General features: G+C 42.2%; 1 protein-coding gene and 1 pseudogene across 4 annotated transcripts in view; one reads left to right on the top strand and one right to left on the bottom strand.

Annotated features, from left to right (window-relative positions):
* The window catches only part of LOC139385598 (E3 ubiquitin-protein ligase TRIP12-like), a 45,522-nt gene extending 31,170 nt beyond the window's left edge, over positions 1–14,352 (bottom strand). For 3 of the 4 annotated variants that reach the window (XM_071130798.1, XM_071130802.1, XM_071130801.1), the window contains exons 1-4: positions 14,120–14,352; positions 4,179–4,325; positions 3,637–3,762; positions 2,618–3,402 (exon numbers count right to left, since the gene is read on the bottom strand). In XM_071130798.1, coding sequence (XP_070986899.1) covers positions 2,618–3,402; positions 3,637–3,762; positions 4,179–4,276 — 1,009 coding nt within the window. In that variant the 5' untranslated portion in view covers positions 4,277–4,325; positions 14,120–14,352. Of the gene's footprint in view, positions 1–2,617; positions 3,403–3,636; positions 3,763–4,178; positions 4,326–10,747; positions 10,868–14,119 lie in introns of all 4 variants that reach the window. The other variant, XM_071130799.1, reaches the window with a different exon arrangement.
* A 256-nt stretch (positions 14,353–14,608) lies between these two features.
* Positions 14,609–16,059, top strand: LOC139386352 (F-box only protein 36-like; annotated as a pseudogene).
* Positions 16,060–16,701: the final 642 nt, after the last annotated feature.

The following is a 16,701-nucleotide window of genomic DNA, read 5'->3' as shown; positions in this document are numbered from 1 at the left end:
CAACAGCCCCAAAACATCACTGCTCTAGAGGAGATCTGCATGGAGGAATGGGCCAAAATACCAGTGTGAAAACCTTGTGAAGACTTACAGAAACATTTGACCTCTGTCATTGCCAACAAAGGGTATATAACAAAGTATTGAGGTAAACTTTTGTTATTGACCAAATACTTATTTTACACCATAATTTGCAAATATATTCATTAAAAATCCTACAATGTGATTTTCTGGATTTTTTCTCTCTCATTTTGTCTGTCATAGTTGAAGAGTACCTATGATGAAAATTACAGGCCTCTCTCGTCTTTTTAAGTGGGAGAACTTGCACAATTGGTGGCTGACTAAATACTTTTTAGCCCCACTGTATATGTAACGCAAATGATTGAGCTATGCAGAGATGCCACTTTATACAATGTCGGTTTAGTCTACAACCATTACTAACCAAACGGTGGCTTAAGATATTTCACCCAATCAATTCCGGGAGTGATAAGGGGTGTTTTTCCAGTAGAAAAACTGGAATTTCAGTTTACTCCTTAAAGTTTAAATTTTTTACCCCAACCCTGATTTTAACTGACAAGTACAGGAGTAGTTAGTGGTTGACAAGTGACATAACGGTCAAGAGCATAGCAAGGACTGGTTCAGAGGGGGTCGGCACCAGTCACTCATAACAGTAAGGGAGGACAGTCACACACTGACAGCTCTGGTGTTCTTCTCAGTCAAGAGCACAGTACCACCGACACTGGGTGAGAGTATAAATAGCCCATCTCTCATTAGTACAGAACAACCTTCATGCTAAACCTGAGGGTCCCAACAGAATGCAAAAATATGACACCGACTGACCTTTTCAAGTAGCCACAAACGCAACCACACACCTCAGTCATGTCCCCCAGTAACACCAGTTAACCAACAGAATAATCAAAATGGCAATGTGTTGTTGCTACAGCAGGAAGCCTGTTGCGTGCCATCACAGCCACACCGCGCACCCACCATGCAATCTAGCTTACTCACCATTATAGCAGCAGAGAGGACAGACTGAGAAGATGTGTGTGTGACAGTGTGCACTACAAGTGACAAAATGTGCCCCTCCCCCCTTAATAAAAGTGGGTGAATCACTCGCACCCCCCCCCCCCCCCCTAGGTCACATGTTTGGAGCTGGGCCCTGTGGCAGCGTGCCCAGCCTCAGTTACCATCTTGGAATCCCCTACCCCAAACCAGAACACACTGATCATCTTCCACTCACCCGCATGCACTACATTTGTGACAGCTCCCCCCTAACCCACCTAGGAGCTTTAAACTCAAAACAGTACGAGTCTGAACATTGAGCCATGCAGTCACTCTTCTTCAAAACAAACTACAGCCAGTCTGACCTTCACCTTACACTACAATTACCATAATGCATCGCTGTGTTGTGACCTCTAACCTCAGGGCTGATTGTGTCTGATCTGACAGCAAAAATGTAATGTCTCCAAGCACGTTAGCGAGCCCTTACCACCTACCTAACACCTGAGAGGCTGTAGTAAAATCAGTCTGTCCTTTACAAATATCCATTTGCGCCACAGTCCAACTGGCTACAGTAGAGCCACCAGACAGATTATTTACATTTATAGTTTGAGGCTGGCCTGGTACTGAAACCTGAAACAGTCAAGCCAGGTATTTGCAGATCTTTAAGGCACATTTTCTCCCCAATTTCGATCTCGTTTCATCGCTGCAACTGCCCAACGGGCTCCGGAGGCGAAGGTCAAGTCATGAGTCATCCGAAATACAACCCGCCAAACCACACTTCTTAACACCCACCTACCTAACCCGGTAGCCAGCCGCACCAATGTGTCGGAGGAAACACCGTTCAACTGACGACCGAGGTCAGCCTGCCAAAAAGAGTTGCTAGAGCGAGATGAGGCAAGTAAAGCCCACCCTGGCCAAACCCTCCCCTAAACCGGACGACACCAGGCCAATTGCGCGCCGCCTTATGGAACTCCCGAACTCAGCCGGTTGTGATACGGACCGGAATCAAACCCAGGTCTGTAGTGACACATCCAGCACTGCAATGCAGTGCCTTAGGCCTCCCGAGTGGCGCAGCAGTCTAGGCAATGTGGTTAACCACTACACTTATACTAATCCATACACTCCAGATCTGTAAACTTTAAAGGGTTAGGGCCAAAGGGAACAAAGAAGCAAATTTGGACCACCTATATCAGTTACATGTGTGTCTGTGGGAGTTTATATGCAAGGTTCGCTCTGTGTGTCCATGCATGCTTATCAGCACCGACTGTCTGCGCAGGGTTAATCCCTGCCTGGTGTGTGTGTGTGGTGGAGTGTGCCTGGTGTGAGAAGCAGTCACCCCAGCAGGTCCCAGTGCAGAGTGAGTTTCTGTAACTGAAGCCGCAACAAGGGTCCTGTGACATTTAATCCCGGAGTGTAACCTCTACCAGAGCACCACAACGACCCTCCAAAGACTGCTGCTCACACTGCCTTACAACCTTTGAACCTGAAGGAAGCAAACCCTTGGACCCTGGCTGGCTCACCACCATCACAAATATGAGCACCCCAAACCCAACTCCCCCTTGGTTGAAGGGAAATGTGACACGGTACACACAGGTACGAGGAGAGGGCAGGACAAACTCACTTGCTAGTTTGGCTTGTAGTCCTGAGGGTCCAGGTTTGGAGGCGGTCTCTGTCTTGGAGGAGCTGGGTAGGGACAGTTTGGGCTTTGGCAGGTTGACCTTGGGACTGAAGCGGGCCGCCCACTCAAACTTGGACGAGACGGCGGCTTTGGCCTGCTCCTTGTCACGGGTGCTTCGGCGTGGAGAGGGGCTGGAGGCGGAGCGGGAACGACGTGCCCTGTTCTGGTCTTTGCCCTGCTTGAGCCTGGCACCCTGTGTGGCGGTGGCACTGTTGGTGCCTGTGGAGGAGGAGGAAGAGGTGGAGGCAGAAGAGGAGGAGTCAGTCACCGTGCTACACCCAGCTTTGGCTGAGGCGGCCGACTTCGACGCCAGCTTGGTGGGTTTTGCAAATCTGCCGTCGGTACGGTTGGGGAGCGACCCAGCAGTGCTGCTCAGACAGGGGAGGGAGTCAGCCTTCTTCCGTTTAAGATTCGGTGAAGCCCCAGAGGCCCCGCTCTTCTTGCTCTGGCCACGGCCTGTAGGCAGCTCTGGAGCCAAGGGTCTCTTCTTGGAGGATTTGGCAGTGCCTTTCTTGGCCTCAGTGGTATGGTCTCTGGGTGGGGGGTTGGATTTTGACTTCTTGGCTGGGGTGGGGGTGTAGGTGTTAAGGTCAGGTGCAGAATTTCTCTTCAACCCTCGGGTGGTGCCTTCAGTCTTGGATTGGTGTCCTGTTGGCTCTCGCTCTGATGTACCTGCGGCCTCTGGGTTGCCTTGCAGCACAAATGAAGCCACAGACAGTGACAGACTGCTACTCCCAGGGCGGTGGAGGACAGGAGAAAAAGAGAACCTTTTAGCACAGTGTCCAAACTGGAAAGTGATTAAGTACAACGCTTCCATTCAGTTAATTTAGGCCTACAGTAAATAGCCATTGGCGCTATAGATTGAAAAACAATAGTTAGTTACATTTTTATCTAAGCGCAATAGTCTGTCAAAAGCAGACCCCACAAACACACAGTGAGTGCAAAGGAGAGAGGAGGGGTACCTTCTTGAGCTGTGCCCTCTGGACTGGCCGGAGGCTGAGCTGGGTGCGGCTTTGGAAGCCTTAGATTTAGATCTTCTACTTTCAGGAGGGGAATTTGCTTTATGTTTTACCTGCTCTGACTGCAACCTGTAAGGTGGGGAATTAAAGAGCAAGTGAGTGTAGATTTTGTGTAAATCACTCCATATCATTATTAGAAGACTTGATTAAGTCATTCCCACATCATTGTTCACCCATCCTGTACTGCTCCAAGGAATTCCTCTGGAGAACACCATGCAAAAACAATCTAAATATACCTGAAGATTAATACACAAGACACCAAATAATGCTTTTTCCTTTAACTCAACACATTGGAAAGGCTTAAGACATTTGTAATACATTAGAATGAACGTCAAGCATTCCCTTACTTGTTCAAACAGACAGACTCCAAGAAATAAGCACACCAAAACAAACACACAAACATGTGAGAACACAGATATAGATGTTCGGGGGGGGGGGGGGGGGGGGGGGGGGGGGGGGGGGGGGGGTCGACAACGATGACTTACCTTCCTGCGACTGTATGGTCTTGTGGCTGGGCCGCAGCAGTGTTCCTCTGTGAACGGCGCAGTGACCCCCCTGGATTGGAATTAGGCCGGTTGGACATTGGCACCTCTCTCCTGAAGGGACATACCCTTTCTAGACACTACCATTCACTAGGCCGAGGAGAAGAGAGTAAAGATGGGTGAGACATCATGGGTGAGACATCAGGGTGCCCTTGCGATTACCATGATCCCAAACAAAGTAAAATCCAATGGACAGATGTGTTGGCTATTGATGTCAATGCTGCCATTTTACTCAAAGTATTCCATAAACCCCACTAAATGATCACATGAATTGGGATGCCTGTGTAAACACAGACCTGGTAAATGAATCACAAAAATGTACACCTGATACAAGCCCCTGCCTAACAAAACAATCATTACTCACATTACCATTTGTTTGAAGGCAGTAAAGGGCAGTATGCAAGATCAATGAGCCTCAGCCAAACATCACACGGAGACATACACCTCTAAATCTGATCAGACCAAAGATAGATGACAGATTGATCCAATGAGACAATGACAACAGGCCCAAAATAACTGTAAACTAAATTAAAACAAAGAAGCATATAGATTTAAAAGCAGTGATGGACCCATGACAATTTTGGCCAATACCAATATTTTACTTACCAAAAAACCTGATACCGATAATTAAAGTTTTGGGGCCTTTTAAGCATTCTATTACGGTTAAATAGTTAACACACACACAGACACAGCGGTCTAAGGCACTGCATCTCAGTGCAAGAGGCGTCGCTACAGTCCCTGGTTCGAATCCAGGCTGTATCACATCAGGCCGTGATTGGGAGCCCCATAGGGCGGTGCACAATTGGCCCAGCGTCTTCCGGGTTTGGCCGGAGTAGGCCATCCTTGTAAATAAGAATTTGTTCTTAACTGATTTGCCTAGTTAAATAAAAGGTTACACACACTAGAGGTCGACCGATTATGATTTTTCAGCGCTGATACCGATTATTGGAGGACCAAAAAAGCCAATACCGATTAATCGGACTATTTTTTTAAACATTTATTTGTAATAATGACAATTACAACAATACTGAATATACTTATTTTAACTTAATATAATACATCAATAAAATCAATTTAGCCTCAAATAAATAATGAAACATGTTCAATTTGGTTTAAATAATGCAAAAACAAAGTGTTGGAGAAGAAAGTAAAAGTGCAATATATGCCAAATAAGAAAGCTACTGTTTAAGTTCTTTGCTCAGAACATTTGAAAGCTTGTGGTTCCTTTTAACATGAGTCTTCAATATTCCCAGGTAAGAAGTTGTAGTTATCGGAATTATAGGACTATTTCTCTATATGATTTGTATTTCATATCCCTTTGACTATTGGATGGTCTTATAGGCACTTTAGTATTGCCAGTGTAACAGTATAGCTTCCATCCCTCTCCTTGCTCCTACCTGGGCTTGAACCAGGAACACATCGACAACAGACACCCTCGAAGCAGCATTACCCATGCAGAGCAAGGGGAACAACTACACCAAGTCTCAGAGCGAGTGACGTTTGAAATGCTATTAGCGCACACCCTGCTAACTAGCTAGCCATTTCACATTGGTTACACCAGCCTAATCTTGGGAGTTGATTGGCTTGGAGTCAAACAGCGCAAGCTTGAAGCATTGTGAAGAGCTGCTGGCAAAACGCACGAAAGTGCTGTTTGAATGAATGCTTACGCGCCTGCTTGTCCCTACCATCGCTCAGTCAGATACTTGTATGCTCAGTCAGATTATACGCAATGCATGACACGCTAGATAATATCTAGTAATATCATCAACCATGTGTAGTTAACTAGTGAATTTGATTGATTGTTTTTTTATAAGATAAGTTTAATGCTAGCTAGCAACTTACCTTGACTTACTGCATTCGCGTAACAGGCAGTCAGTCTCCTTGTGGAGTGCAACGGTCGTTATTGCATTGGACTTTAACTGTAAGATTGCAAGATTGGATCCCCCAAGCTGACAATGTGAAAATCTGTCGTTCTGCCCCTGAACGAGGCAGTTAACCCACCGTTCCTAGGCCTTCATCGAAAATAAGAATGTGTTCTTAACTGACTTGCCTAGTTAAATTAAGATTAAATAAAGGTGTAAAAAAAGTTGTTTTTAAAAAAAAAATTGTCCCCAAAAATACTGATTTCCGTTTGTTATGAAAACTTGAAATCAGCCCCAATTGATCGGCCATTCCGATTAAATTGGTCGACCTCTAACACACACGCAAAAGTAATTTTGTTGGTATTTACATATACCCCATAACCAGTAAAACAATCAAAAAATGTTTCACTTACTTGCTGTGCAGTTTTGTTGTTCAGTCGTTTCATTCTCAACCAGGATTTCTCATATTATGGAATGCCATTTGGGTCTTTGAGTGTCAAATAAGCTTGTTGACCAATCAGGACCTGAATATGACTGCACGTCAATTTAACACGTTCATCAATTTTGCACATAGTTATTACACTATCACTCGTATTTCACGTCACAACGATTCAGCGATACATATGCCATGATGCCGGTAGAGTTCTCGCGCACCTACAGTTCTGGTCACAAAAAATATATATACGGTCTTCCCCAAAAACATAGCAAAACGACAATCTGTTTCAGTAGCTATATAGCTAGCTAGCGAAAATAACGAATAACCCAAATTTATAACAGTTCTTATTTAATTAATGGTGGTCGGACGCATCTGTGAAGCTAGCCACATTAAGGATTAGCCACAATAGTGGACTTTGCGGTTAGCCTTCAAAATAAAAGTGGCATAATTCAACTATATGTATTAATTTACATCAAAATTAAAGTATGTCATTGACAATGATGTAAATTAATACAAATAGTAGAATTATGCCACTTTAATTTTGAAGGCAAACCGCAAATTCCACTACTCTGCCTAATCCTTATTGTGGCTAGCTTCACAACAACCTGCTCGAGCCTTACTAGCCACTTGAAGCTAGCTGGCTGCTTATAACATTAGCTTTGGGCAACAGGGTTAAGTAGCTGGCTAGCTATTTATTTTCATGAATTAAAGTTAAATTTCAATAGGCGAACAAGTGGCTACTCACAAGATTCCTAAATCATTGCTAAGAATAATGAAAATGACTGCAGTTTCTACTGGTCATTGTTTTCAGGCTGGTGCTAGCTAGGTACCAAGCTAAAGCTAGCTACCCCAGAAGTTGCGGTGGAACAAGTAATGCCTTATTACCAACACGGTATTGTAAACACATCGTTCGTGGCCAGTGTGCGCTTGTTTGCAGACTTCTGTTGTACAGCTTTGACAGTACTACTGATAGTGGTGGCGCTTGGCTTGCACGTGCAAATTCAGAACACAACTTATTTGACATGCATCTTTTTTGACACGCAAAGACCCAAACGACATTCCACAGTATGGAGTGAGGCTAATAGCAGTGACGCTATTACTGTGTAACGCCGGTATGGCAACATGTGTACTGTGCTCAACCAGTCGGCGAAAGCCAACTTCACACAAGACAGAGAATGGTTGATTGTCAAGGGCAATGAATTGCATTATCCTGGCGTTAATGGATTAATGGAGTTGTAAGACATTTTCAGTGAGACTCTAACGGCTGCTCGAATTTGACTGCTCAAGCCACACAGCAGACATTGTGGGCTAGGTTATGAATAATGTGTTGCACGTGGCGTTATTACGCCATGTACCTACGTTACATAGGTATGCACTGTTGCATAGACATTGGTTTTTAACATCGGCGTTAAACTAGACATCGGGCCAATACCGATGCTGGCATTTTTAGCTAATATCGGCCTATTCCGATATATCGTGCATCCCTAGTTATTTTAGATTATTACACGTAGCTATATAGTTAGCTAATTACAGCTACTGAAACAGATGTTTTGCTACGTTTTTGGGGAAGAACAGTTTGCATCCATGAGCTAGCTAGCCTTTTAATTTTTATGACCAGCACTTTAGGTGCCCGAGACAACCAGCATCATAGCATAAGTACTGATGAAACGCTGTGACATATGAAATATGAGTGATAGTGTAATAACTACATTTTTTTTAACGTGTGTTAAATTGTGACGTGCAGTCATTCAGGTCCTGATGGGTCAACCGGCTTATTTGACACATCTAATGTGTATCTTTGACAAACAAAGACCTAAACGGCATTCTATAGAAATCCTGGGTGAGAATGAAACGACTGAACAACGAAACAGCACAGCAAGCAAGTGAAATAAATAGGTTTTGATTGTTTTACTGGTAATGGGGACATATGTAAATACCAACAAAATAACTTGTGTGTGTAACCTTCATTTAACTAGGCAAGTCAGTTAAGAAAAAAATGTTATTTACAATGACAGCCTACCCCAGACCATTTGTGCGCCGCCCTATGGGACTCCAATCACAGCCAAATGTGATACCGTCTGGATTCGAACCAGGGACTGTAGTGACACCTCTTGCATTGAGATGCAGTGCCTTAGACCGCTGCATCCATGTGTGTTTCAACTATGCAACTGTACTAGAACGCTTAAAAATCTGTATTTTCTCTTTTGCCAAGGAAAATATCAGAATCCGCCAAAAATGTTATATCGGCGCATAACTAATCTTGATAGCATGTCTTGTTTTGACGTGTTAACTTATTAGCATAGACGTGAAATATGTCTAAAATATACTCTCACTTTGAGACTAAATATAACTCATGTCAATAATCTTTTACCCCAAAGTTGTGCATGAATCGGTTGTTGCTAAACAACCCACGTGTCTATATCCAAGCCATATTGATGGAGAATGGTGATATCGTACAGGCCACGAATACAAATCATGAGTAAGATAATTGACAGTTCCCTCCAACCTTGATATTGAGATACCAATGGCGTGCTGTTCTGTTGCACAAGACTTGATTCAACCCTGAATTGAATTGCTAAATCTAAAAAGCAAATGCCCAATTTCACAAGAAAAACGCTGCAGTTTGAAAATAAGTAAATCTAGATATTTACATTTGTCTTCTAATAGAGTGGAGGTGAGAATGCCAGGGAGGCTGAAATTAACAGCTTAGCGGGGGTTCCAATTTTATTTCACCTTTTTTGATTCACGCAATGCATCCTCAGATCCTCAAAAAGTTCTACAGCTGCACCACCGAGAGCATGGTTGCATCACTGGTTGCATCACTGCCTGATTTACAACTGCTCGGCATCCGACTGCAAGGCACTACAGAGGGTAGTGTGTACGGCCCAGTACATCACTGGGACCAAGCTTCCTGCCATCCAGGACCTCTATACCAGGCGGTGTCAGAGGAAGGCCCTAAAAATTGCCAAAGACTCCAGCCACCCTAGTCAGAGACTGTTCTCTGCTACTGCACGGCAAGCGGAACCATAGCGCTAAGTCTAAATCCAAGAGGCTTCTAAACAGCTTCTACCTCCAAGCCATAAGACTCCCGAACAGCTAGAATGGCAACCCATACTATTTGCATTGCCCCCCCTGGTATTCTGTTTATTATCTATACATAGTCACTTCACCCCTACCTACATGCACATATTACCTCGACTAACCGGTGCCCCCGCACATTGTACACTGGTACAATGCACCCATGGTATAAAGCCTCACTAGTTATTTTACTGCTGCTCTTTAATTATTTGTTATATTTATTTGTATTTTTCTTAATACATTTTCTTAAAAACGGCATCATTGGATAAGGGCTTGTAAGTAGGCATTTCACTGTAATGTCTACACGTGTTGTATTTGGCGCATGTGACAAATACAATTTGACCTAGGCCTACTGCCATCAAAACGCATTACAGAGGAACTTAACAGCCATGAGTAAAAACCCCAACTGGAAGGAAAGGGAGAATCACAGTGCAAAAAAGGGGGTCAACTTCATGCAAGAATCAGATACTAGTCACTCTTAAATTATGGCTGACATTCATTAATGCACTTCCAAATTTAGGTCATATTGTATTATACGCAAAAATAAAATATAATTTGATTCTGCAACAGGCAACTTTGAGATTCCATATTATATACACTGAACAAAAATATAAAAGTGTTTTTCACAAGCTGAAAAATGAGATCCCAGAAATGTTCCATATGCACAAAAAGCTTAGTTCTCAAATTGTGCACCAATTTGTTTACATCCCCGTTAATGAGCATTTCTCCTTTACCAAGATAATCCATCCACCTGACAGGTGTGGCATATCAAGAAGCTGATTAAACAGCATGATCATTACACAGGTGCACCTTGTACTGGGACAAAAAAAAATGTAATGCTAAAATGTGCAGTTTTATCACACGACAATGCCACTGATATCTCAAGTGTTAAATTGGCTTATTGACTGCAGGAATGTCCTCCAGAGCAGTTTTCATCCCTCCATCGTAAACAGCCTCCAATGTCGTTTTAGAGAATTTGGTGTTAAGTCCAACTGGCCTCACAACCGCATACCACGTGTAACAACGCCAGCCCAGGACCTCCACACTCATCTTCTTAATCTGTGGGACCGTCTGAGACCAGCCACTCGAACAGGTGATGAAACTGTGCTTTTGAACTAAAGAAATTCTGCACAAACCTTCAGGGAAGCTCATCTGTGTGCTCGTTGTCCTCACCGGGGGGGTCTTGACCTGACAGCAGTTTGGCGTTGTAACCGACTTCCATGGGCAAATGCTCACCGTCGATGGCCACTGGCACACTGGAGAAGTGTGCTCATGGATTATTACTGGTTTCAACTGTACCGGGCAGGTGGTGTTGTGTGGGCAACCGATTTGCTGATGTCAACATTGTGAACAGAGTGCCCCAGAGAGGCGGTGGGGTTATGGTATGGGCAGGCATAAGCTACGGACAACTAACACAGTTGCATTTTATTGATGGCAATTTTAATGCACAGAGATACCGTGACGAGCTCCCGAGGCCCATAACCGTGCCCTTCATCTGCCGCCATCACCCCATGTTTCAGCATAATGCAAGGCCCCAATTCCTGGAAGCTGAAAATGTCAATGGCCTGCATACTCACCAGACATGTCACCCATTGGGCATGTCTATTTATTTTGCTCCTTTGCACCCCATTATTTTTATTTCTACTTTGCACATTGTTCCACTGCAAATCTTCCATTTCAGTGTTCTACTTGCTATATTGTATTTACTTTGCCACCATGGCCTTTTTTTGCCTTTACCTCCCTTATCTCACCTCATTTGCTCACATCGTATATAGACTTGTTTCTACTGTATTATTGACTGTATGTTTGTTTTACTCCATGTGTAACTGTGTTGTTGTATGTGTCGAACTGCTTTGCTTTATCTTGGCCAGGTCGCAATTGTAAATGAGAACTTGCCTACCTGGTTAAATAAAGGTGAAATAAATAAATACAAATATTTGGGATACTCTGGAATGATGTGTATGACAGCATGTTTCAGGTCCTGCCAAGATATCCAACAACTTCGCACAGCCAATGAAGAGTGGGACAACATTCCACTGCATGAGGCAAATGTTAGTCCCACCAGATACAGATTGGTTCTGATTAACGCAACTACCCTTTTATATTTTTTTAATTAGGGAGCCAATGTGTTTTCAGCACTGATTTCCATGACTGATCAAAACCTGTTCTCTCATGCATCTCATCACTATGCAGCAGACAGACGTATGGTGAGCAATATTTTGGACCATCAAATCACAATAAAATCTCAGTATGGAATCACAATACATATCGAATCACATTACATATAGTATCAGCAGCTAAGTATCATGATAATATCATAGAGGTCTGTGGCAATTCCCAGCCCTAGAGTCAACACAGTAAGATGGTAGGTAGACAAACATGCTGATTTGTAAACAACATTTCTGCTTCCATTAATTAGCTATGCATTTCTTTAAGCAAAGTATCACCATCAATGATTCACTAAAGATCCTACACAAATCCACATGAGCAATATCCAATGAAATATGGCACTATGACAAATGAATATTTCAGGCCTTGCATTCTAAGTAAAAAAAATAATCATAGGCTACATCACAGTAAAGGGCCTTCACCATGTAACGTTCCAGTAGCTCACCTACAATAAACACGCGAGTTTAAGTAAATGCTCATGTTAAGAGTCGAGGGGACTCAAATATGGAATTTGATCAGACTTATTTCGTGAGTTGATTATGATGCACGTCTTAACATTTGAAATCTGATAAACTAGCTACATGTTCTTCACGCCCGATGTATGCCGTCACTCATGTTAAGACCCAATTTAACTGCGATATTGATCATAAAATAAGAATACAATTGACAAACTCGCAAGGCCATCTTTGCCAGGCCTTCTGACTCCATCCTAGTCTTTATTTATTCGTCCCAACTGACAATTAGTGTTTTACCATGTTCCACTGTAGTCATATACAATAGACAGTTCATTACTTCGATTACTATAATAGCTGTCATTATAACTGGCTTTTATTAGCCTACACTAATTTCAAGCTCGTTTTACAAAGCGGCCTTCATGCTGACGTAGTTAGCACCAGCTAGGTGGTTAGCAAACCCAGTCCCGTAATTTCAATTTGACAGTAAAGTTAGCTACCAATAGACAAAGAGCCTAGTATGGCACCTTCCAGATTGTAAAGCGATAACGTATGACTTGGCTAAAATGTCTGGTTATTAATGTAAAAATACATTTAAGTCCGCAAATAACATGTTAGCTAGCTATGTATGAATGTAAGATGAGCTATGTGACATGAAAATGCGTAGGTGGTGGATTGTTGTCCTAAACATTCAGCTAACGTTAAAGACAACCGCACAAAAACATGTAGTTAACTTTAGCATGGAAACCACCTCAAAGGGAATGGCTAGCAAATCTAAATAACAATTGTCTAATCTTTCCATCGAAAATGGCAACATCGGTAGGACTAACATTAACTTCGCACCAGAGCAAGCTTGCTAACGTTAACTAGCTTTCTTGTTAGGACAGGCTAGCTACGTTAATTTAATAGTTGTTCAAATGGGATGTCAGACCAACTACATCCAACGATATTCACACGGCATTAACTAACGTTAATCTGGTCATTTAAGTTTTGTATTTAGCTGACGTTAGCTAGCTAACAGAATCTAGTTACATAGCTAACGGTAGATCACGCTGGCTAGTTTTGATAATTATTGTATCGCCTCAGTAACTTGCCAGCTGTCGACGTGTAAGAAACGCAAGGTTTAAAAGTAACGTTAGCTATGTAGCTAGCTGAACAAGCGTTTACTTGGTTAGTAATGGCTAGCCAAATGGGAAGCTAACGTTTCTTGCCGCTAGTTAGCAATGTTAAATTAGTTACCTGCTTACTTTCTAGCCTGACGTTATAAATTACTGTAGCTAGCTAACGTTAGCTCTATTAAATGGGGAATGCCATATTCAATAACACGATAACTTAACTTTTACACACAAGTTGCAAGGTGGTAGCCAGCTAACGTTAGTATCTAACATAATATTAAAAAGTGGCTAACGTTACATGTTGACCTTAACCCGAACAATATCGGGTTAGGTAAGTTAGCTAAAAAGTTAGTGTTAACCGGCTAACAAATGTCGCTAACTTAGACAATTGCTAACGTCGTTAGCTATATAGCGAGGTACCTAGCTGGTAGCCAACCAACTAGCTAAAATGTTTGTTTCGGCCACTGGCTAACCGTATGCCATTTCCAATTCAAGAGTTATTGTTTGGTTAGCGAGCTTATTTTGTTTTACTAGCTACCTATGTTTATGGAAGAGAAATTGCAACACGAAATGGCCTCTGAACCTTCTTTGCTGCTTGCATCACACAGAGAAAGCAGGAACAGGATTCGAGAGATGACAATTGGAAACCATATTTTTTTCGCGAGACGGATACTCCATTCCTCACAAGTATTTCAGTCTTATATTATCAATGAGGCCACCCCCAAACTACTGAATAAGACGCCACTGAACGTTAAATATATTATGTTATTACCTATTTGTTCCAGTGTTGTAGTTGTAACAGACAGTGCACCAACTCCACTCTCTCAGCCTTCACATCAGCTGAGGTACCTGCAACTGCAATATACCTCCGCTCTAAAGTGCCCCATTCTTCCGCTCGGAACTACTTTCAATTTAGATGATAAAGTCGACAATGAAACAAACCTGCGCCAAATAAATACATGTATTCAATAACAATTTACTGAATGTATTTACTATTGTCTACAGTTGTGTTCAGAAAATGTACAATTATATTTCACAATAGGATAGCGACGAAATATTAATCCGCTGGGTCGTGACCCCCTAATCCAACTGTTTTCTCGAAAATATACATGACATTGTGGGTTGATCATTATTTTATTTATATACTTAAATTATCAATCACTCAATATACAGTTGCGAATAGAATTCGCTTTCATTGTCACACAAAATATTTCGCTGTTGTTTTCTCTCCGTTGTCATAGAAACTCTTTAGCGTCTAAAAATGGCGTCTTTACTTGGCAAGAAATTGTTTGAAATAAATGGCCAGGGGCCCCCTCCTACAATATATTTTTTTCAGCTTACTGTCACTTAAACTGAGGTAAATTATTATATTTTATCATCCATTTGATATGTATCTTGGGATTACTGAGAGTTAAAAACAGATAGTCTACTTTATCAGCACAATGCTGGACTGTGCCTGTGGAGAAAGGCTACACATCATTAACTACAAGGCTCTGATGATTGGAGAGAACTGAGTTGTATAACGGGCCTATTTATTTTTTAATTTCTCTTCAGGTGATATGGAGATCGTGGAAGATTTCTTTGCGGATTGAATTCAAGGGTGCTGCACCTGGAGAAAATAAGAAGACCCACAATGACCATTTGCATGATTCCTGCATGCAGCGTAAGGTTTCCATTACAAGTCTCTGCCATGAAACTCTTTAAGCCTACATCAGCTACTGTATTTGTTTTTGTGTAGATACACGTGGTTCTGTTGGTGTCTTGAAAAGTGCACTGCCCTGAGTAGGTATGTACTACTCCTTCTCTAGAACAGGTAGGTGTGGTGTTTGGCCAGCAGATTTTACAGTGCACCCAAGCACTGTGCCATGGGAACTTTGATTACCTGGAGTGCCTGCCGAATGACTTACTGCTCCAAATCCTGGCCTTCTTGGAACTGAAGGACGTTGCACTGCTGGCACAGACCACAAAGAGGTTCCACAGGGTGAGCCTGGGCTTTACAAACCCAAAGGACAGGTTTCTCAGATGAAAATGAAATCTACTCCTGGGAAAAGATTCATAATAAGAGAATTTCCATTTTTGAAATATATTTTTTACCCTTTATTTAACTAGGCAAGTCAGTTAAGAACAAATTCTTATTTTCAATGATGTCCTAGGAACAGTGGCAGAACAACAGATTTTTACCTTGTCAGCTCAGGATTCGTTCTTGCAACCTTTTGGTTACAAGTTCAACGCTCTAACCACTATGCTACCTGCCGCCCATTGACATTGCTTGCTTTTAAATCCAGGACTAGTCTTAATGTGTCCAGGAAACCAGTCCATATTGTGCACCCAAATAGTTTACAAAAGCACATTTTACTTTCATATGCACATTCTTTCATTAAGGGCCCTGAGTTTTTACTGACCATGTGAACGGACAAGGAAAACCTCAGGGCTCTAGTTAGGCTATAACATGGCCAGGAAAATATGATCTGGGTTTAGTTAGTGAGCTAGTGTTTGTCTGCCTGTCTGTCTGTGTGTGTGTGTTGTATTTCAATACGGAATGGGATATCCCAGCTCTGCAACTCTCCAGAGTTCTGGGAACAGACTGTGAGGGGTCACTGTGATAAACTCATGCCTGACATTGAGGCCCTAGCCAATGCCACGGGCTGGAGGAAGATATTCTTTGCCTTCAACACCAAAGAGAACCAGCAGTATGTACATGGAGGTAGCTAGACACTTAAACAAGACAGTGTTACTCATCTCATAATAAAGATTTGAGGAAATATAACTTTCTCTGCCATTAGCACAAGGAGTTATTTATGCATTTGAATGGTGTGTTGTGTCTCTGTGTTTAAAATGCACTATTGATTGATTTATGTTGTGAATGTGTATTTCAGAGCTTGTTTATTCTCTCTGTAAAAATAAAAAGTGCCAAATGCTGTAGGCTTCCTTCGAACAAATAACATTAAATTATTTAGTCTTGATTTTTGTTATTGCATTTGAGTTCTAAATCCAGTATGTTATATGCACTGTTTACAAGTAAAGCCATACTATTACTGAATGAATGCATGTTGCAATGGAATTGTTGAGGTGTTTATTATACTCTCTGGGTGTGACTGTGGGTCGTGCTCTTCAGTTGAAATTAGATACTTGGTAAAGTGTCCAATCTTTATCACACTCAATAACAGTAAGAACACATTAGTATGGTGTTTTAAATTGTATTAAACATATTGTTACGTGCATGCCTGTTATAATAAAGAGTAGGCCTAAAACAGATTCAGCTACTTATAATGAGCTCATGGGTCAGACGTAATGCTGGAGATGTTTCCTGTTTGATGATCGATTTAGCGTTCCTGCGCCCTCTGCTGAAAACTA

Source organism: Oncorhynchus clarkii, chromosome 27, assembly GCF_045791955.1.
Source record: "Oncorhynchus clarkii lewisi isolate Uvic-CL-2024 chromosome 27, UVic_Ocla_1.0, whole genome shotgun sequence".
NCBI classification, from domain to species: Eukaryota; Metazoa; Chordata; class Actinopteri; order Salmoniformes; family Salmonidae; genus Oncorhynchus; species Oncorhynchus clarkii.
The sequence above is the reverse complement of the archived record's forward strand: the minus strand, read 5'-3'. Positions and strand labels throughout refer to the sequence as shown.